The 21492-nt window shown below is 43.5% G+C and overlaps 1 protein-coding gene across 5 annotated transcripts in view; it reads right to left on the bottom strand.

Moving 5' to 3' along the window:
• The window catches only part of cep72 (centrosomal protein 72), a 167564-nt gene that overhangs the window by 96614 nt on the left and 49458 nt on the right, over window positions 1-21492 (bottom strand). For 3 of the 5 annotated variants that reach the window (XM_033016561.1, XM_033016542.1, XM_033016555.1), the window contains exons 4-5: window positions 18112-18220; window positions 11438-11599 (exon numbers count right to left, since the gene is read on the bottom strand). In XM_033016561.1, coding sequence (XP_032872452.1) covers window positions 11438-11599; window positions 18112-18220 — 271 coding nt within the window. The remainder of the gene's footprint in view (window positions 1-11437; window positions 11600-18111; window positions 18221-21492) is intronic. The other 2 variants (XM_033016548.1, XM_033016568.1) reach the window with 1 other exon arrangement.

Below are 21492 nucleotides of genomic sequence, written 5' to 3'. Positions count from 1 at the left end.
AGCCACCAGGCGATCAGGTTGGATAATGCGAACTGAGCGGAGGTGTTGGACGAACCGATCGCCAAGCCTGCGCTTAGTCTCACCGATGTAGAGCAGTTGACATCTAGAACAGCGGATGCAATAGATGAGGTTGGAAGAGGTGCAGGTGAACCTCTGCCTCACCTGGAAAGACTGCTTGGTTCCTTGGATGGAGTCGAGGGGGGAGGTGAACCGACAAGTGTAGTATTTCCTGCGATTGCAAGGGAAAGTGCCAGGGGAGGGGGAGGGTTGGATGGGAAGGGACAATAGGTGCAGGAGTAGGCCATTCGGCCCTTCGAGCCAGCACTGCCATTCAATGTGATCATGGCTGATCAACCCCAATCAGTATCCCGCTCTTGCCTTTTCCCCATATCCCGACTCTGCAAATCTTTAAGACCCTATCTAGCTCTCTCTTGAAAGCATCCAGAGAAGCTGCCTCCTCCGCCCTCTGAGGCAGAGAATTCCACACACTCATAACTCTCTGTGAGAAAAAGTGTTTCCTCGTCTCTGTTCTAAATGGCTTACCCCTTATTCTTAAACTGTGGCCCCTGGTTCTGGTCCAAATTGACCAAGGAGTTACGGAGGGAGTGGTCTCTGCAGAGAGCTGAAAGGGGAGGAGATGGGAAGATGTGACCAGTAGTGGGATCCCGTTGTAGGTGGCGCAAATGTCGGAGGATTATCTGTTGTATGTGACGGCTGGTAGGGTGGAAGGTGAGGACAAGGGGGACTCTGTCCTTGTTATGAGTGGGGGGATGGGGAGTGAGAGCGGTGTTACAGGATATAGAGGAGACTCTGGTTAGAGCCTCATCTATAGTCGAAGATGGGAACCCCCGTTCCCTAAAGAATGAGGACATCTCCGATGCCCTGGTTTGGAACACCTCAGCCTGGGTGCAGATGTGGCGTAGATGTAGGATTTGGGAGTAGGGCATAGAGCCCTTACAGAAAGCAGGGTGGGAAGAAGTGTAGTCCAGATAGCCATGGGAACTGGTGGGTTTGTAGTAGATGTCAGTCAGTAGTCTGTTACCTGCAATGGAGATAGTGAGGTCTAGGGAGATGTCAGAAATGGTCCAGGTGAATGTGAGTGCCGGATGGGAATTAGTGGTGAAATGGATGAAGTCAATGAGTTCTGCATGGGTGCAGGAGGCGGCACCAATGCAGTCGTTGATGTAGCGGAGGTAGAGTTCGGGGATAGGGCCACTGTACGCTTTGACCACGGATTGTTCGACGTACCCTACAAAGAGGCAGGCATAGCTGGGGCCTATGCACGTGCCCATAGCTATGCCTTAGATTTGGAGGAAATGGGAGGACAATAGACAATAGGTGCAGGAGTAGGCCATTTGGCCCTTCGAGCCAGCACCGCCATGAAATGTGATCATGGCTGATCATCCACAATCAGTGCCCCGTTCCTGCCTTCTCCCCATATCCCCTGACTCCGCTATTTTTAAGAGCCCTATCTAGCTCTCTCAAAGGAAAAGTTGTTGAGGGCAAGGACCAGCTCCGCTAGGTGGAATAGAATATTAGTAGATGGGGATTGGTTGGTTCTGCGTTCGAGGAAGAAACGGAGGGCTTTAAGACCCTCCTGGTGGGGGATGGAGGTATAGAGTGACTGGACATCCATGGTGAAGATGTGGGCGTGGGGGCCTGGAAAACGGAAGCCATGGAGGAAAGGAAGAGCGTGTGAGGTGTCTTGGACATAGTTAGGGAGGGATTTGACCGGGGGGGATAGGATGGAGTTGAGGTATGTGGAAATAAGTTCGGTGGGACAAGAACAAGCAGAAACAATGGATCTGCCAGGACAGTCAGGTTTGTGGATTTTGGAGAGAAGGTAAAATCGGGGCGTCCGCGCGGGGCTGGGGAACAATGAGGTTGGAGGCTTGGGAGGGCAAGGAGCCAGAAGCGATTAAGCCAATGATGGTGTTTGAAATAACAGCCTGGTGCATCACAATGGGACCTCATTTAGACAAGCTGCCGTGAACATTCCGACAACCGAAAATGCGATCTCTGCTGCCAATACACAAGCTATGAGAGTTGACGGAGTGGGGAATGGGAGGAGAAGAAATGTTATTCGCACTGGAGGTCTAAAAGACATACGACAGAAGAAGAAGGACCCTTCTTCAGACAATGAATCCTATCCATGATCTCCCGAGATGCTGAGTTCCACCAGCGCTTTATCTAATTTAGGTATCATATTCTTCTTCTTCGGCAGTCCCAAAGTCTCCACAATGGCTTTGTGAGTTCTGACCAAGTCTGTGTAGGAACTGTTGACTTTTCCAAATAAAATTGAGGGTGCTTTCTTCACTTGCATGAGGTTCTTGCGTGCTCCCGATGACATCTTAAGTTCTCAGTACCATGTCAAGTGGTCATGGGCCAAGTATTTAATGGAATTAGTAAAGATGTTGCATTTGTTCAAGGAGACATCCTTAAATCTTATCATCTGTCTGCCTTACAATCTCTTGAGTGTAACTCAGGCCTCATATCTGGGAATGTTGTAGTTGCTTTCCACACCGTTAAACTAATTGCTGGAGGTAGTCCAGGTCTCACCACTATCCAGTAACCCCTGGAGTTTTGTGTCCTGTCTAACCTCTTGGATTCAGAGACACTTTCCTCAATTGATTACATGCTGTGTTAGTGCATTGAGAGTAATGATGAACATGACAAAAGTCTGCCTTTGCCGAGAAGTAGCTCGAGACATGGGAGGAGGCCAAGATTTCCCAGGGTCTTGCTGAGAGCCTTAATTGTTGGAAGGGTGAAGGAGGAAAGGGGTTTTTAACCTGAATGATTCAAAGAAATATATCAACAATTATTTGGCCCTGGGCAATCCTTAGGGCATGGGTCGTGCTCTGCACAACGCTTGCACAGGACTGGACCCTGGTTTGGACTTCACCATTTTTATGGTAATAAATAAAATCACTGTTTGAATAGACTATAATGCTAACACCATGGACCTTTGAACTTGCAGAGCCTGGGGTGTTGCAAATCTCACAGGCTGGTTCAGCCAATAATGCATAATCCTTGTGGATGGTCAAGTGCGGGCCTGACAGACAATCCTTCAGGTCGCATAAGGCCCACCAGCTTTCCTGTTGTACACAGGAAACAGAGGAAGCATTCTTGCTTCCTCTGTTTCATTCTTGGTACAAAGCATATGTTGACAAATTTCAACAAACTACTGATGAAGGCACTCAAATTATCAATTTTCTTCAGGAAGAAGAGTGTTTTTGAAATAATAAAACAGGGATGTAATGCTGAGGCTTTATAAGACACTGGTCAGACCGCATATGGAGTATTGTGAGCAGTTTCGTGACCCATATCTGTGGAAGGATGTACTGGCATTGGAGAGGGTCCAGTGGAGGTTTATGAGAATTATCCCAGTAATGATTGGGTTACCATATGATGAGTGTTTGACAGCATTGAGCCTGTACTCGCTGGAGCTTACAAGGATGATGGGGGACCTAATCGAAACTTACCGAATAGTAAAAGGACTGCATGGAACGAATATGGAGAGGATGTTTCCATTAGTGGGAGACCATTACTTCAGAATAAAAGGACATACCTTTAGAAAGATGAGGAGAAATTCTTTAGTTAGAGGGTGGATAATCTGTGGAATTCATTGCCACAGACAGCTGTGGAGGCCGTCAATGGATATTTTTAAGGGGGAGATTGACAGATTCCTGATTACACGGATGTCAGGGGTTATGGGGAGAAGGCAGGGGAATGGGGTTGAGAGGGGAAGATAGATCAGCCATGATTGGATGGCTGAGTAAACCTGATGGGCCGATTGGCTTAATTCTGCTCCCTGAACATTTAAGTATCAGTCACATAATTACAATTAAGTAGAAATGTGTGTTTGAAGGTAGATGAACAGTGGACTAAGCTTCTGCAATCCATGACTGTATTCAAGGGAGATGGAGTCAACAAGGTGACAATTTATTCATTAAGGTTTGCTGATTATTTAAAAAACAATGCTATCATTACAGGCAGGCATGGAACTCGCTATCAAAATATGGAGGGGACCTGGGGACAGGGGGGACACAATTTTTTGGCGGCGGATGAGGCGCAGGTCTGTGCCACATCTCTCTCCTCCAATCACCGCACTCTATCCTCAGTCCCACCACACCACACCCCCCCACTCCTCCCTCCTCCAATCATCGCGCTGAATCATCATGTCCCGCCCCCATTGCCTGCTGACCGACGTCCAATCGGCGCCCTCGATCAGCAGTCCCACCTCCACTGTCTCGCGGAAAGTGGAGATTTTAAAATCCGGATGACAAAAACTTGGGGGGTGATGTCCCCCATCTCTCAAAACATGGAGGGGGGGACTTGTCCCCTCTGCCCCCCCAGGTATTCCGCCCCTGATTACAGGTATCTCTGGCAGAACCAAAAGGCAGAATATTTACAAAGGCTGAATCTTCTAATTGATAGCATCCAAAGTTACATGTGGAGATCCAGAGAAACGTCAGACAGCAAATCTGGCATCAGCAACAAAACAGGGGTCGAACTCCAGTGCTCCCAATCAACATACTCGGCACCGCCAGTTTTATTCTGCTAACAATTAAGCCAGGAATAGTAGTTTTTCACTCAGTTAGGTCATAACGTTTGAATCTGAAATACACCCTTCTTTGTTTCATTTCCTGTAATCACTTGACCCAAATAAATGTGACATTAATGAATTCTGAAATATTCAATAAACCTAACCTCAATAACTCAGGGGTGGGGAGAGCGTGGGAAGAGGGATAAAGAGAGTTTTACATATTTACATCTTTGTGCAAGTAGTAATTTCAGACATTGATATCCAAATATGAAGCCTTTTGATGTGGATTATTTAGGAGGAAACAATTTATTTATATTTGATCAAATTGTTTAATGATCTTAAACACCTCAATTAAATCACTTAATTTCTTATACATGTGAAAGTACGTGTACTCTGTCCTTATAATTCAACCATTTTATCAATGGTATATTTTAGTGGATTTTCATGGTCCATCGCACCAAACCATACGCTTTTGTCCTGAGTGGTGTATGCAGAACTAAATGACATATAACAAAAGCTTCAGTCCCTTAAGATAAATGATCATCATGCCTATTTTTGTATCCGTCCACTAGCTATTAACGATTTCTAAATTTGCAACTTTAAATATTTCCACTTAGATCTAGTGTGCCATTTAGAAAATACTCTCATCTACCTTAACGAGGTCTAAGGTAGTTAACCTCAATCTTCAATGTACCTTCCAACTATTTCTGTTTTGATCAATCATTTGATTAATATGCCTCTGGAAGTTTTTATCTGTAATATTTACAATGCTCTTTAGTTTGATGATGTCAGCTATTCTGCTCTATATTACAACCACTAGGTTGCCAATAGCAAATAAATTAATACATAATATTTAATGAGGGTTAATATTTCCTTGGAGCAGCCCAGAGCATCACAATGATTCCCAATTGTGACACACTACCCTATTCACTACATTAGTATTGCACATTAGTTAGTGGAAAAAGGGAGATAATTTGAAGGAGAAACTCTGCCTCCACAATGGTTTCTCCCACCAACAAGTCGTCTTCTTCTTGCGTATGGCGTGCACAGCCTAAAGTTGTAGATCAAGGGTAGAAGGGTTGTACATCCAGGCCAGGACGGCATCAGTTGCTGGGTGGACGGCTTTGATGCCCCCAGGGAAAAGCCTCAGTAGGCAGTCATTCACGATGTGTGGGATGGTCTGGTCTGGATGTCCGCAGTCGCAAGCAGGACTGTCTGTCTGTCATCCCCAACTTAGGCAGGTGATGGGCTGTTCTTGCATGGAGGGTGCGGATTCTGTTCATGGTTAGCCATTGCTTGTGATGGAGGACAAATCCCGGTGGTTTCACTGTGGGGTCTATGATGACCTCTCCGTTGTTGATGTTGGCATCTTTCCAAGCTCTGTGTCACTCCGTCTTGAGTGCGCCACCAGCAAGTGAAAAGATGCAAATACAACAGGAGATGATGAGGACAATGGCAATTGGGCTTTCTGAACTGGACTTTGAACACTGCAGCCACAGTGAAAAAAGCCCAGCAGAGACTGTACTTCATCAGGCTGCTCAGAAAAGCTGGTCTGCACTGTCGCCCTCTCACCCAGGTCTACAAAGGACTGGTAGAGAGCATCCTCACCACAGGCATCACGGTGTGGTATGGAAACACCACACAGACAGAGAGGAAGGCTCTGCAAAGAGTCATAAAGACTGCAGAGAGGATCATCAGAACTAAACTCCCCTCCATGGACACAATCTACACACAGCGCTGTCAAAAAAGAGCAGGGAGAATCATTAGAGACACACTACATCCAGCTCACTCCCTGCTCAAACACAAAAACTGCACATACAACCTCAGGCACAGACGAGCGGACAGTATCGCCACAAATAGAACAAATAAGAGCTTCTTCCCTGCAACAGTGAGACTCTTGGCCAAAACACAACAAAATGAACTGATGTCCTGATATAGGGGTTGTGCAAGTTACAATGCTCTATGTGTCTTCTGTGTGTCTTTTTAAACTTTTTTTAATTTTTAATTTTAATTTTTAACTTAACTTGACTCTCTGAATAGCCGCACAAGAGTTCCTATGTGTGTGGCTTGGTTCGGCAACTTTAGCGCCTAGGAGCGGAAAAGACTGCAGAAAGTTGTGACCACTGCCCAGTCCATCATCGGCTCTGACCTCCCCACCATCGAGGGGATCTATCGCAGGCGCTGCCTCAAAAAGGCTGGCGGCGTCATCAAGGACCCACACCATCCTGGCCACACACTCATCTCTCCGCTGCCTTCAGGTAGAAGGTACAGGAGCCTGAAATCTGTTACAACCAGGTTCAGGAATAGCTGCTTCCCCACAGCCATCAGGCTATTAAACTCGACAACAAACAAACTCTGAACTGTAACAGCCTTTTGCACTTTATCTGTTTATTCATGTATGTATATATTTATATAATGGTATATGGACACACTAATCTGTTCTGCATTCATGCCTACTATATTCTGTTGTGCTGAAGCAAAGCAAGAATTTCATTGTCCTATCTGGGACACACGACAATCAACTCTCTTGTCAAGTCAAGTCAATTTTATTTCTATGGCACATTTAAACAACAACTCTCGTTGCCCAAAGTGCTTCACATTGGTGGAGGTATTAATGGTGGCCGACTAGGAAAAGGGGAGATGCAGCGAGACCTGGGTGTCATGGTACACCAGTCATTGAAAGTGGGCATGCAGGTGCAGCAGGCAGTGAAGAAAGCGAATGGTATGTTAGCTTTCATAGCAAAAGGATTTGAGTATAGGAGCAGGGAGGTTCTACTGCAGTTGTACAGGGTCTTGGTGAGACCACACCTGGAGTATTGCGTACAGTTTTGGTCTCCGAATCTGAGGAAGGACATTATTGCCATAGAGGGAGTGCAGAGAAGGTTCACCAGACTGATTCCTGGGATGTCAGGACTGTCTTATGAAGAAAGACTGGATAGACTTGGTTTATACTCTCTAGAATTTAGGAGATTGAGAGGGGATCTTATAGAAACTTACAAAATTCTTAAGGGGTTGGACAGGCTAGATGCAGGAAGATTGCTCCCGATGTTGGGGAAGTCCAGGACAAGGGGTCACAGCTTAAGGATAAGGGGGAAATCCTTTAAAACCGAGATGAGAAGAACTTTTTTCACACAGAGAGTGGTGAATCTCTGGAACTCTCTGCCACAGAGGGTAGTCGAGGCCAGTTCATTGGCTATATTTAAGAGGGAGTTAGATGTGGCCCTTGTGGCTAAGGGGATCAGAGGGTATGGAGAGAAGGCAGGTACGGAATACTGAGTTGGATGATCAGCCATGATCATATTGAATGGCGGTGCAGGCTCGAAGGGCCGAATGGCCTACTCCTGCACCTAATTTCTATGTTTCTATGTAAGCACAAATGGCAAATAAAGTTTTTGACCTTGACCTTTGGCCTTTCGCCGTTCTGCTGATCCTCAACATCCATCATATACCCAGTCAGCAATCAAGTTAATGATAATGCTATTGTTGCTTGAAGTTCCCTGCCTAGAGTATATTCTGTACACTTTTGACCTTCAGTCTTCCTTCCAATTAGTATTCAATAAGGAGAACCACCAATTAATGAGCTGAGGCAAGTCAACAGCAGTAATTAAGCAACAAATTCCCCTACAGCTTTCCAAGTTCTGATGCTACACCCTGAAGCCAAGGTAGAAGGATAGAGAATTTTGAATAGTCAACCGCTAAAAAAATGTCTTTATCACATCTGCTTTTGGTGCCAGGAATGATGTCAGACAGTCCAAGAGTTTACAAGAGTTTTATGCAATAGACATGATGAAATTAAGAGTGTTGATTGGCAATTAAGAGACACCCATACTGAAGTTGATCTTTGAATCACGCATAAGCTGTTTTTCTTATCCTTTGCCATCAGTCAGAAGTTTACAGCAATGGTACTTGCTACTTTTAGCAACAAACAACTCAATGGCTCAATGGTTCTTTGTCACGTATGCAATGCCCAGTGAAATTCTTGCACCTGTCGTCATATTTTGGCTCCTTTTACAAAAGAAAAAAAAATCGGTCCAAAGTCCAAGTCCAGTCCACATGTTGGATTTACTGCAATGCCTCTGAGCCCCGGACTGCTGCACGACCTCCTCATTCGCCCTCGCCAGCTCAACCCACCAACCTATGTCCTTCTCCTCACCCGACCGCCTCTGTGTCCCAGGAGGGTCACCTCGTGCAGCCGACCTTGTAGGTGCTGGAAGCAACACTCCATCCTTCTCCTACAGGTCCGCTCCTTGTGTCTGTCGTCGCCAGCGACTCCTTCCTCCCCGACACTTCCCCTCCGATCTTCGAGGCTGAGCTTCACGGCTTAAGAGCTTCCCCTGCCAGGTCCGTCCTTGTTCGGCTCCGCGGCACATCCCAGGAGCTTTCTGCCACTACACCAGTGCATCCCAAGAGCTTCATGCCCCCCTCAAAATAACTTAATAGAATCATAGAATAATGGAGCAGACAAGGGTACAGTTACATAGAAACATAGAAAATAGGTGCAGGAGGAGGCCATTCGGCCCTTCGAGCCAGCACCGCCATTCATTGTGATCATGGATGATCGTCCCCTATCAATAACCCGTGTCTGCCTTCTCCCCATATCCCTTGACTCCACTAGCCCCGAGAGCTCTATCTAACTCTCTCTTAAATCAATCCAGTGACTTGGCCTCCACTCCCCTCTGTGGCAGGGAATTCCATAAATTCACAACTCGCTGGGTGAAAAAGTTTTTTCTCACCTCAGTCTTAAATGACCTCCCCTTTATTCTAAGAGTTCAGCTCATGTTTCTTGTACTGGCTCTGATATAACCAAATTAATCCCGTCTTGTTATATATTTTATCTTCATGTACTTATCCAATTTCCTTTTGAATATTACCACTGCACCTGCGAACACTTTCATTTCTATCAGTGCAATCCAGATCACTGCAACTCACCAAATGAAGAAGGTTATGTGTCATCTCTTAAATGCCAATTCCTGTATTAATCATGTCAGGATCCCTTACATACTTTTAAAACAGTTTTCCCTACGTCCTGTCACCTAGAAAGATTTGGGTTTGTATATCTTTGGTTGCTGCACCCATTTCTATTGAATGGATCTGGCCATTTATGTCTTTTTTATTGGGGAGATTGCACATCACTAAAATGTCCTTGACTTCTTGGTTATGGCAGAATCAATGCACGAGATGCAACTAAATTTACCAATTTGGAATCACGTGCAAATTCAGTTATTTTGAAAATGTAATTAATAACATAGAAACATAGAAACATAGAAAGTAGGTGCGAGAGTAGACCACCAGGTCCGTCGAGCCCGCACCACCATTCGCTCATGGCTGAACACTAAACAGACACACTTACCCACAAACAGTAGACACAAGACACAGAACACAAGACACTACCCTCCCCTTTATACCGCTATCACCCCTCTCCACCCCAAGAACCGCGTGATCTCCTGGGGGAGGCAAAAAAACGGATAAAAACCCAGGTCCAATTCGGGAAAAAAATCCGGGAAATTCCTCTCCGACCCCAATCCAGGCGATCGACACTTGTCCAGGAGATCACTCAGGTCTTACTATACTAACCATACCTAGGTCCATATCCCTGCCCTCTCCCCGTAGCCCCTTATCCCCTTGGCAGCTAAAAAACCATCTATTTTAGACTTAAATATATTTAACGTTTCTGCTTCCACTGCTCCCTGGGGCAGTGAATTCCATAAATTAACCACCCTCTGGGTGAAGAAGTTCTTCCTCATCTCAGTTTTAAAAGAGCCCCCCCTTATTCTGCGACTATGTCCCCTAGTTCTAGTTTCCCCGATCATTGGGAACATCCTCGGTGCATCCACCCGATCAAGGCCCCTCACGATCTTATATGTTTCAATGAGATCGCCTCTCATTCTTCTAAACTCCAAAGAGTAGAGTTCCAGCCTACCTAACCTTTCCTCATATGTCAATCCCCTCATTGCAGGAATTAATCTTGTAAACCTTCGCTGCACTGCCTCCAGGGCTAGTACATCCTTTCTTAAGTATAGACCCCAGAACTGTACACAGTATTCCTAATGTGGTCTCACTAATACTGTGTACAGCTGCAGCAAGACCTCCGTGTTTTTATACTCAATCCCCCTAGCAATAAAGGCCAAAACTCCATTGGCCTTCCTGATTGCTTGCTGCACCTGCATACTAACTTTTAGTGATTCATGTACTAATACCCCTAGATCCCTTTGCGTTGCATTACAACGCAGCTCCTCCTCATTTAGAAAATAACTTGCCCTATCATTTTTTTTCCCAAAGTGAATGACTTCACATTTATTAGTATTAAATTTCATCTGCCAAGTTGTTGCCCACTCACCTAGCTTATCTATATCCTTAATAGTGCTTGTTATTCTATCGCTCTCGGTCAGGAGTAAAGTTCAATGAAAATTAAACCGCACAAGTGCCATAAATCAATTGGGCAATCTTGTAATATACGTTGTGAACCTGTGCTCGAGATCTTTGTAGGAAAAAGCTATAAAAATGATTTAATAATTAATGCAAGCCTTGAAGAAATTCAATTTTAAGTATTAATGGCAGCAATTAGCAATATCTCTTGTTCCTACTTGATTGCCCAAATTGTGAAAGCATACAATTAATTGTCAGAACAACTAAATTATCTCCAGCGTTCTTGAATACATTTTTTTTCCTTTAAAATGGGATTCAATTCAGATTTACGGCTGGATCCCAAAATATTTGGGGGAAAGTATCATCCATTTATGAGGTTTGATGTTTTCAGTTATTTTCTAGCTATGCTGTATCCATGAAAACATTCGGTACAATGTTCCTCACTATTTCCCTCCAATTTTTCCCGTTGACTCCACTTCTCCTTAGAAGGCCGCAATTTTGCACAAGGCTTTCCCCCTCTCTTACCGATCTTGACCTTCTGCTGCTGGCCACTTTCTCAGTTGTCCTTCTGCCTTCACAGCTCTCATTCCCTCAGTGTGCCGCTTTCTATCTTCTCCCTGAACTCCGTCCTCTTCCACCACATCTGCACTTGCACCTGATGCGTTATAGGGGTCTTGACTTTTTCTGCTGCATGAATTTAACCCAAAAATGGCAAACATTCTCATTAAGTTATCTGCAATTAAAACTTCACTCTATGAATTGCCTACTCAACTGACTGGCAGAACATTATTTCAACTCCTTGGCTCTGGCTTCCAAACCAACCAGCATGACAATTCTAAAAGTCACCTTTCTCCACTATCAGGGACCTGTACAAAACAAGCCCAAGCATTTTAATATCAGATAGACATTGCCAGGTCTTTTCCCAGGAAGCAAGCAATCCCACTTAGGCAAGACACAAGAACAGTTGTGTGGGAAAATGAAAGATTCACATTTATGCAGCTAGAAATACACGAGTTAGGTCAAATAAAGGGAACTCTTCCAATATCAAAACTGATAGGTTGGTGCTAAAGCCAACAAAAACAGGACTACACTATATTCCAAAGTTCTCACTATGTTTGCTTTCAATTTTGACCTGACAAGTGAGAATAAATGCTCAACTTGTGGCTTGTTCAGAAACTATATCAGGCACTTCAGAAGTATCAGTTAACCAAGATTGTCACTTGCACCATCAGCCAAAGTGGATCAGTTGCTGTAATCCAGGATAGTAAAAGGGAGACAACAAGTGGATCAGCATCGCTGGTATAAGAAAGATTAATAATAGAGCCAGGGATCCCCGACTAATCATTAATGCTTTAACATTCCTTCGGTGAAATATGCAAAAGTACAAATATCTTCTGAAGGATAGGCTCATTTCAACTCTGATGTCCTCTTATACAAATGGTCTCCATTAATTAAAAGTCCCAAGATCCCACGATGACATAGAGAAGCAGAATAATCAGCATATGTAGAAACAATCCATTAGTAGATCAGGTCAAAAAAATATTGTCTGCATCAAGGTAACTGCCTCGTCAGTTTTAATGCAGTAAAACATGATAAACTGTAATATAAGAGGTAATTCAAATCAACAGGATTTGTTGACATTTGGAGGAAACTATAAATATGAAAATACCAATCAAATTCTTGACAACCTTAAACCATTTTATCAACATGTTTAAAGTAATAATTATAGCTTGTTGCCCTCCTGTTAACTTACAGATGATACTTCAACTTTGTTTTACTTTTGTTTCAGTTCGTATATTAAAATCAATTATTAAAGCAGTCAAGGGATATATAAACTTTCACTGTTAGTATTCCTTTGTTATCACCCCGTTCCCAGACAACAAAGGACCTTTGTGGGCTCCACCTTTCCTGAGTCATCGATGCAGGCGCTGCTTTATTCTGCATCTTCCCATACTGCTAGTTTCCTCCTCCCTGATTCTCAATCTGATGAATGGTCCAAATCCAAAATGTCACTTATTCCTTTTCTCCAGAGATGCTGGCTGACCCGCTGAGTTACTTCAGTATTTTGTGTCTATCTTCGGTGTAAACCAGCATCTGCACTTCCTTCTTACACACACTTTCATTGTTTTTTTATGTGCACCATCTGTTGGGTTGAGAACTTTTCTAAGTATCGTGGCAAGAAAGAGAAAATTTCGTAGAATTTCCCTGTCGATTGTTGCAAGTAATAATAATAATAATAAATTTTATTTATGGGCGCCTTTCAAGAGTCTCAAGGACACCTTACAAAAATTGAGCATGTAGAGGAAAAACATGTAAGGGGAATGAAATAAATAGTAGAGACATGACTAGTACACAAAGTAAAGACAGGATTCAATACAAAACACAGTATGAGGCAATTAATGCACAGATGAAAAGGGACGGGGACGTGGGGCTGAGGATAGGCAGAGGTGAAGAGATGGGTCTTGAGGCGGGACTGGAAGATGGTGAGGGACACGGAATTGCGGATCAGTTGGGGGAGGGAGTTCCAGAGCCTGGGAGCTGCCCTGGAGAAGGCTCTGTCCCCAAAACTGCGGAGGTTGGACTTGTGGATGGAGAGGAGACCGGCTGATGTGGATCTGAGAGACCGTGAGGGTTGGTAGGGGGAGAGGAGGTCAGTGAGATATGGGGGGGCCAGATGGTGGAGGGCTTTGTAGGTGAGGACCAGGATTTTGTAGGTGATCCGGTGGGAGATGGGAAGCCAGTGAAGTTTTTTGAGGACTGGAGTGATGTGATGCCAGGATTTGGTGTGGGTGATGAGTCGGGCGGCTGCGTTCTGGACCAGTTGGAGTCGGTTGATGTAGGTGGAGCTGATGCCAAGGAGAAGTGAGTTGCAATAGTCCAGTCGGGAGGAGATGAAGGCATGGATGAGTCTTTCAGCAGCAGGCTGAAAGTATTCCTACCATTCTTGTTTTCATCAGCATGGAACATGAACAACATTCATGCACTCATTTAGAATGTATATCAAGGGGATCTTGATTATCTCCTGCCTTCAATGAGGAACAAATCATTTCAAAAATCTCCCCCAGATACATGATCTGAAGTTGGTGGGCTGACGGCAGAATTGATAATGCAGCACTCTTGTTGCAAACCAGGTCACCTGCGGCCCCTCTATTTGCTTCAGTGACTTGAACAAATGAGTAACATGCTCTTTGTCCTTATGTGATCTTTTCACTCAAATATTGTTGTACAGCTCATTGGTGAGGCAGCATATGGAGTATAGTTGTACAGCAAAGAGAGACACAAAATGCTGTAGTAATTCAGCGGGACAGGCAGCATCTCTGGAGAGAAGGAATGGGTGACGTTTCGGGGTCGACAACTAAGGGTCTCAACCCAAAACATCACCCATTCCCTTCTCTCCAGAGATGCAGCCTGTCCCGCTGCGTTACTCCAGCATTTTGTGTCTGTCTTCGGTTTAAACCAGCATCTGCAGCTCCTGCCTACACACAGTTGTACAGCACATGGGTGAGGCCACATTAGAAGTATTGTGGTCAGTTTTAGTCACCCTGCGACAGGAAGGTGCAGAGACGTTTTGTGGGGATGTCGCCAGGACTCAAGAACCTGAGCTAGAGGAACCGATTGGGCAGGCTTGGACTTTATTCCTTGAAGCACAAGAGGCTGAGACGTGCGCAAAGTCATGAGGGGTAATAAGTAGGACGAGTGCATAGATTTGATTACCCAGGGTAGGGAAGTACATAGAAACATAGAAAATAGGTGCAGGAGTAGGCCATTCGGCCCTTCGAGCTTGCACCGCCATTCAATATGACCGTGGCTGATCATCCAACTCAGTATCCTGTACCTGCCTTCTCTCCTTTAGCCACAAGGGCCACATCGAACTCCCTCTTAAATATAGCCAATGAACTGGCCTCAACTACCTTCTGTGGCAGAGAATTCCAGAGATTCACCACTCTCTGTGTGAAAAATGTTTTCCTCATCTCGGTCCTAAAGGATTTCCCCTTTATCCTTAAACTGTGACCCCCTTGTCCAGGACTTCCCCAACATCGGGAACAATCTTCCTGCTAGCCTGTCCAACCCCTTAAGAATTTTGTAAGTTTCTATAAGATCCCCCCTCAATCTTCTAAATTCTTGTGAGTACAAGCCGAGTCTATCCAGTATTTCTTCATATGAAAGTCCTGACATCCCAGGAATCAGTCTGGTGAACCTTCTCTGTACTCCCTCTATGGCAAGAATGTCCTTCCTCAGGTTAGGAGACCAAAACTGTACGCAATACTCCAGGTGTGGTCTCACCAAGACCCTGTACAACTGCAGTAGAACTTCCCTGCTCCAAAACTCAAATCCTTTTGCTTTGAATGCTAACATACCATTCGCTTTCTTCACTGCCTGCTGCACCTGCATGCCTACTTTCAATGACTGGTGTACCATGACACCCAGGTCTCGTTGCATCTCCCCTTTTCCTAATCAGCCACCATTTAGATAATAGTCTACTTTCCTGTTTTTGCCACCAAAGTGGATAACCTCACATTTAACCACATTATACTGCATCTGCCATGCATTTGCCCACTCACCCAGCCTATCCAAGTCACCTTGCAGCCTCCTAGCATCCTCCTCACAGCTAACACTGCCCCCCAGCTTCGTCACAAACCAGCATGCAGGTTTAAGGTGCGAGGGGAAAGATTTATTAGGAACCCGAGGATGGTGGGTAGATGGAACATGCTGCCAGAAGAGGTTGTTGAGGTAGGAACTATAACAACATTTAAAAGATATTTGGACAGGTTCATGGAAAGGAAATGTTTAGAGAAATGCGGGTCAAACACAGGTAGGTGGACTCATGCAGATGTGGCATCTTGGTCGACATGGACAGGTTGGGCCAAAGGGCCTGTTTCCATGCTGTTGAACTCAATAACTCTAAATTACAGTCTCTTTGCTAAGACCAGACCCTTGATTTTTCAAGTGAGATTCACTGTGCAGCACTCTGAAGCCTGTAAAGTGACATTGTTGGTAACTACAGAAATGGCAAAGCAGTACTACTTACAGACTATCGTATTTCTTCATCAAAATATTTATTTCCGTTCAAGTTATTGGGCACAAGTTCCATTTCCACCAAACTCCCATTTCTTTTGACTCTTCTGGCATCTTTCACCTCTGTTAGGTAACTAACCAGCTCATCACACAGACCAAATTGAACTTCGAAAGTCATATATAAGGTCATATGATGGGAGCAGAATTAGGCCATTCGGCCCATCGTCTAATCCACCATTCAATCATGGCTGCTCTATCTCTCTCTCCTAACCCCATTCTCCTGCCACCTTCCCCATAACCCCTGACACCGTACTAATCAAGAATCTATCTATCTCTGCCTTAAAAATATCCATTGACTTGGCCTCCACAACCTTCTGTGGCACAGATTCACCACTTCCTAACTAAAGAAATTCATCCTCATCTCTTTCCGAAAGGAATATCCTTTAATTCTGAGGCTATGACCTCTGGTCCTAGACTCTCCCACTAGTGGAAACATCCTCTCCACACCCACTCTATCCAAGCCTTTTCACTATTTGGTAAGTTTCAATGGGGTCCTCTCTCATCCTCCTAAACTCCAGCGAGTACAGCCAGGCCTAATGTCGTCTAACGCTCATCATATGATAACCCACTCATTCCTGGGATCATTCTTGTAAACCTCTCCTGGAGCCTCTACGGAGCAAACACGTCCTTCCTCAGATAAGGGGCCCAAAATTGCTCACGATAATCCAAATGCAGCCTTACCAGTTACTTATAGAGCCTCAGCATTACATCCCTGTGCATTGTGATTGCCTTTCTTACTACCGATTCACCTTGCAAATTAACTTTTTAGGAATCCTGCACAAACACTCCCAGGTCCTTTTGCGCCTCCGATTTATGGATTCTCTCCCCATTTAGAAAATAGTCTTGTTTTTATTCTTGCTGCCAAAATGCATGACGCCACACTTTGCTACACTGTATTCCATCTGCCACTTCTTTGCCCGCTCTCCCAACCTGTCCAAGACCTTCTAGAGCCCCTACTTTCCTTATACTACCTGCCTTTCCTCCTATTTCCATGTCATATAAAACAATCTGAAATTATAACTTACGGTTCATCATTACAGCCAGTGTGGAGGTTTATTGGTGAGAATAAAAAACAGATTTTCCATGCAAGGTTTTCAATTTTTAACAAGGCAAAACGAAAAAAATTAAGCCCCACGTATCAAATTTACCCTTTCTCCCTTCAGGTTCTCCCAATGGATTATCAAAGACAATGGCACGCCTTAGGGTTTGATCTCTAGTGTAAACTCACATTCTTTTAACACCTTGCAATCACTGCAAACAATAAAGTGGATCAACTATGTGTCTAACATACCAATGGCAGAAGTATAGAGGTTGGGAGGGCATGTTGCAGTTATACAATATGTCGGTGAGGCCATGCTTAGAGTATTATGTTCAGTTTAGGGCACCATGTTATAGGAAAGATGAGGGCCTGAGCTATAGGGAGAGGTTGAACAGGCTCGGACTCTGGAGCGCAGTAGGATGAGTGGTGTTCTCATAGAGGTGCACAAAATCATGAGAGGAATAGATCAGATAGATGTACAGAATGTCTTGTCCAGAGTGTGGGAATCAGGAACCAGAGGAGATAGGTTTAAACATAGAAATATAGAAAATAGGTGCAGGAGTAGGCCATTTGGCCCTTCGAGCCTGCACCGCCATTCAATATGATCATGGCTGATCATCCAACTCAGCATCCTGTACCTGCCTTCTCTCCATACCCCCTGATCCCCTTAGCCAGAAGGGCCACATCTAACTCCCTCTTAAATATAGCCAATGAACTGGCCTCAATTACTTTCTGTGGCAGAGAATTCCACAGATTAACCACTCTCTTAAGGTGATGGGAGAGAGATTTAGTAGGTACCCGAGGGCTAATTTATGTTTTACACAAAGTGTGGTGGGTGGAACAAGCTGCCAGAGGAGGTAGTTGAGGCAGGTGCTATTGCAACGTTTCAGAAACAGTTAGATAGGTACATGGATAGGATAGGTTTAGAGGGATATGGGCTAAATGCAGGGAAGTGGGACGAGTGCAAATGGGACATGTGGGTCGGTGTGGACAAGCTGGGCCGAAGGGCCAGTTTCCATGCTGTATGACTCCAAGGCAAGTGACAGATTCTTCCAATTTTATTTTAACATTAATTTGCTCTCACCTTACATTTTCTGCTTCTTGAGCAGTATATTCATGGAACTCATGTGCCTGATCGGTTCGGAAGTTCATCAGTGCTGCTTTGCGCTCACTGTCTCTGACTGGTCGATCGTCTGCAAGACATCACATCATTGTTTAAAGTAATAGTCAACCATAAGTGCGCTTCAAGGAAACCAGCTATAATTATCAAAACTTTAATTAGATTAGAATTGATCGTTTAGTTGCGTTTAGTTTATTATCGCGTGTACCGAGGTACAGTGAAAAGCTTTTTGTTACGTGCTATCAGACAATAAAAAGACAATACATGATTACAATCGAGCCATTTACAGTGTACAGGTACATGATAAAGGGAAAAATGTGAATAACGTTTAGTGCAAGATAAAGTCCAGTAAAGTCTGATCAAAGATAGACCGAAGGTCTCTAATGCAGTTAGTAGCTCAGGACTGCTCTCCATTTTTTTTTTTTTTTTTTTTTTTTAAATCTTTATTATCATTGTACGAGACAACGAAATTTTGTTGGAGCAGTCCTCCAGCTGCACATTTGTTGGTAGAGTGGTTCAATTGCCTGATAACAGCTGGCAATAAATTATTATTAGGACCATGAAAATCTATCAGGACTATTGATTGGTGATGAAGCAAAAACAAGCCAACCATTTGCTTTTAAGAAGGAACTGCAGATGCTGGAAAATCGAAGGTACACAAAAATGCTGGAGAAGCTCAGTGGGTGCAGCAGCATCTATGGAGCGATGGAAATAGGCAACGTTTCGGGCCGAAACCCTTCTTGAGACCATTTGCTTTTGCTGCTGCAGGGTGGGAGATTGCAACCTTCACGTGGTCCACCCTGTTTGGACTAATGCAATCAACCCGACGCGCACAAACAATTAGATCAAGTAGCACAAGTTGACCCACAACTTTAGGCTGTGCACGCCATACGCAAGAAGAAGTTTACTGCTGCTCCATCCAGCTTAAAGGAGATTTCAATCTTAATTCGTGCAAATTCTGTTGTAGCTAAGCTCCAAAACTTTAGGGATCTCCAACTGTATAAATACAAAGAATATCATGAACTAACCAGTGGAAAATTCATTGCTATCCCTAGAATATCTGCGGAAAATATTATTGTTTAAGAAGGAACTGCAGATGCTGGAAAATCGAAGGTACACAAAAATGCTGGAGAAACTCAGCGGGTGCAGCAGCATTTATGGAGCGAAGGAAATAGGCAACGTTTCGGGCCGAAACCCTTCTTCAGACTTTGTCAAATATCATTGACAAGACAGATAGTTATGCTGGTTGTCAAGACTGCCAGCAAGGTTCTAATATTACATGGGAACTGAAATTTTGTACATATGGTAACTGATCATCTCAGAATATACATGTTCAAGGATTGGGATTCTCATATCATATTTTCTAAATTCTATGTGTTCTCATCTGCTTTGTTTACAATTTTTTGGGGGGTATTTTCACGTACTGCATTTTTGTCATAGTTTTCATCATTCTTTCGTGAGTTGCGTCAACAATATAGTCTCCTTGAGTTCATTCTTATTTTATTTGATGGTCTTTTGAGATAACATATTTGTCCCAACCTGCACTGAGGGCTATACAACAAAAGCAGAATGTTATCAGACGCAGATAAATCACCATGTGGGAGGTAATGACATATCCTTTGAGCTGCTGAAACATTACGTTTAAGCAGATCCTATTGATGCAGATTCTTCTTGCAACTATCAAGGACAATTTTTGACAATGTGAAGGAATTTGCCATCTCAAGTGAAGAAAAGTGCACAATACAGATAGAAGTCTCAGCTATCAACCAGTTCTTTTTGTCTGATGTTACATTGGTCGCCAATTGTTCTCGTAGTCATGACACTATACCTATCTGATACCAAAGGGAACTTTATCCCTTCAATGCCATTAAAACTGATGATTCAGAGCACTGATGCTCTCTGACAGGTGTATGGCCCTGTAGCACTGATAAGCACAGATGAGCAATGCTGGCTGCCATTAAACCTTCCTTTAAGGTGGAGTCATGTCGCTAACTCCTCACCCTCATGCTACAATAAGCACCAAAAACATCGATGAATGAAGCACATGCAAGAATTTTTTCATGGCCAAACTGGCTTATCTGAATAAGGTACAAGAAGCCAAAATGCACAGCTGGCATAGAGATGAAATAGGATCAGATGGAGTATCACATGCTTACTATGCATCACATGCACATTGCCAGCCTGATCTTAGTAAATTAAGGTGCTTTATTAAGTAATGTTCAAAAGAGAATGAAGATAACAGAGAGGACACGGAAAAGCTGAAGAGAATGACAGTGTGTACAATCTGTACCTTTTCTGTGTATTACCCTGCAAAACAGAATAAACATATTACTCCACTCGGAATGATAACTCTTATATCAGTTAATGTACAATATTTACCACTTGCTTGTTTCTACAGTTTGATGGATCTTAATTGAATTTTTAAAACTCAAGAGTCCTTTAAGTAACAACTGAATGAATTAATCGTGTGGCACACTTGACAACTCGAAGCTGCGAAATACATAGTTTAGCATTTTACAAGCTCCCACTCAGACAGAGCACCTTATATAAGAGGGGAAAAATAACCAAGATGTTATATTAAACAGTAAGTAACAAAGATGTTACATTAAAAAGTGTCACTAATGGTTTAAAAGTGAGAGATAACAAGCAGATGGTTTAAGATGCATGCTGGCTGTGATTATGTTTACTTGCTTCTGAGGGCGAGAGGGAAAGTAAAATGAAAATTGTCCAACAATATACCTTATGCACTGTCATGCTTTTGAATTTAAAATCGCTAATCAGATGTAAATGCAATGTTTCACATCCATCATTTTTTCTTATTAGTCATAGTAAATGTGACATATAAAATTAGGTGGAAAATTTGCTCTGCCTTTGTTATTACACTTAAGTATCTCTCACTCACCTGGAAGAAAAACTAGAAAAGCTGTTACTGTGTTATGACCCACAACACATTTTTGTCAAAGAAGAGATGAAAGAGACAGAGACATTCTTGTATTCACCTTTGAATCAGATTAATGCAATTGTGGTAGTTGGTGTACAAAACTGATGTTTCAATGTTCACCGCACGTTCATGTCACAGTAACAGCTCTGATGTCATAAAGACATCTTGATATCAAATCACTTCAATGTGTAAAATGATGTGTATCCTAGACTACTAGCCAAATGAATCTTTGCATCTGGCAGGATAAATAAAGTAAGTAATGTGTGAATATTACCAGCTTTCCAATCAAAAATTTCACAAATGATTTAGCATGAGATAGCTGATCTGCAGTATATACTGTAATCATTGTTTAGCACAGTTTCTAAACCCTTTACATCTTTGATGTAAATATTTGGTTTACAAAA

The sequence above is a fragment of the Amblyraja radiata genome, chromosome 2 (assembly GCF_010909765.2).
Source record: "Amblyraja radiata isolate CabotCenter1 chromosome 2, sAmbRad1.1.pri, whole genome shotgun sequence".
In the NCBI taxonomy this organism is placed as follows: domain Eukaryota; kingdom Metazoa; phylum Chordata; class Chondrichthyes; order Rajiformes; family Rajidae; genus Amblyraja; species Amblyraja radiata.
This window is presented reverse-complemented; position numbering and strand designations above follow the sequence as displayed.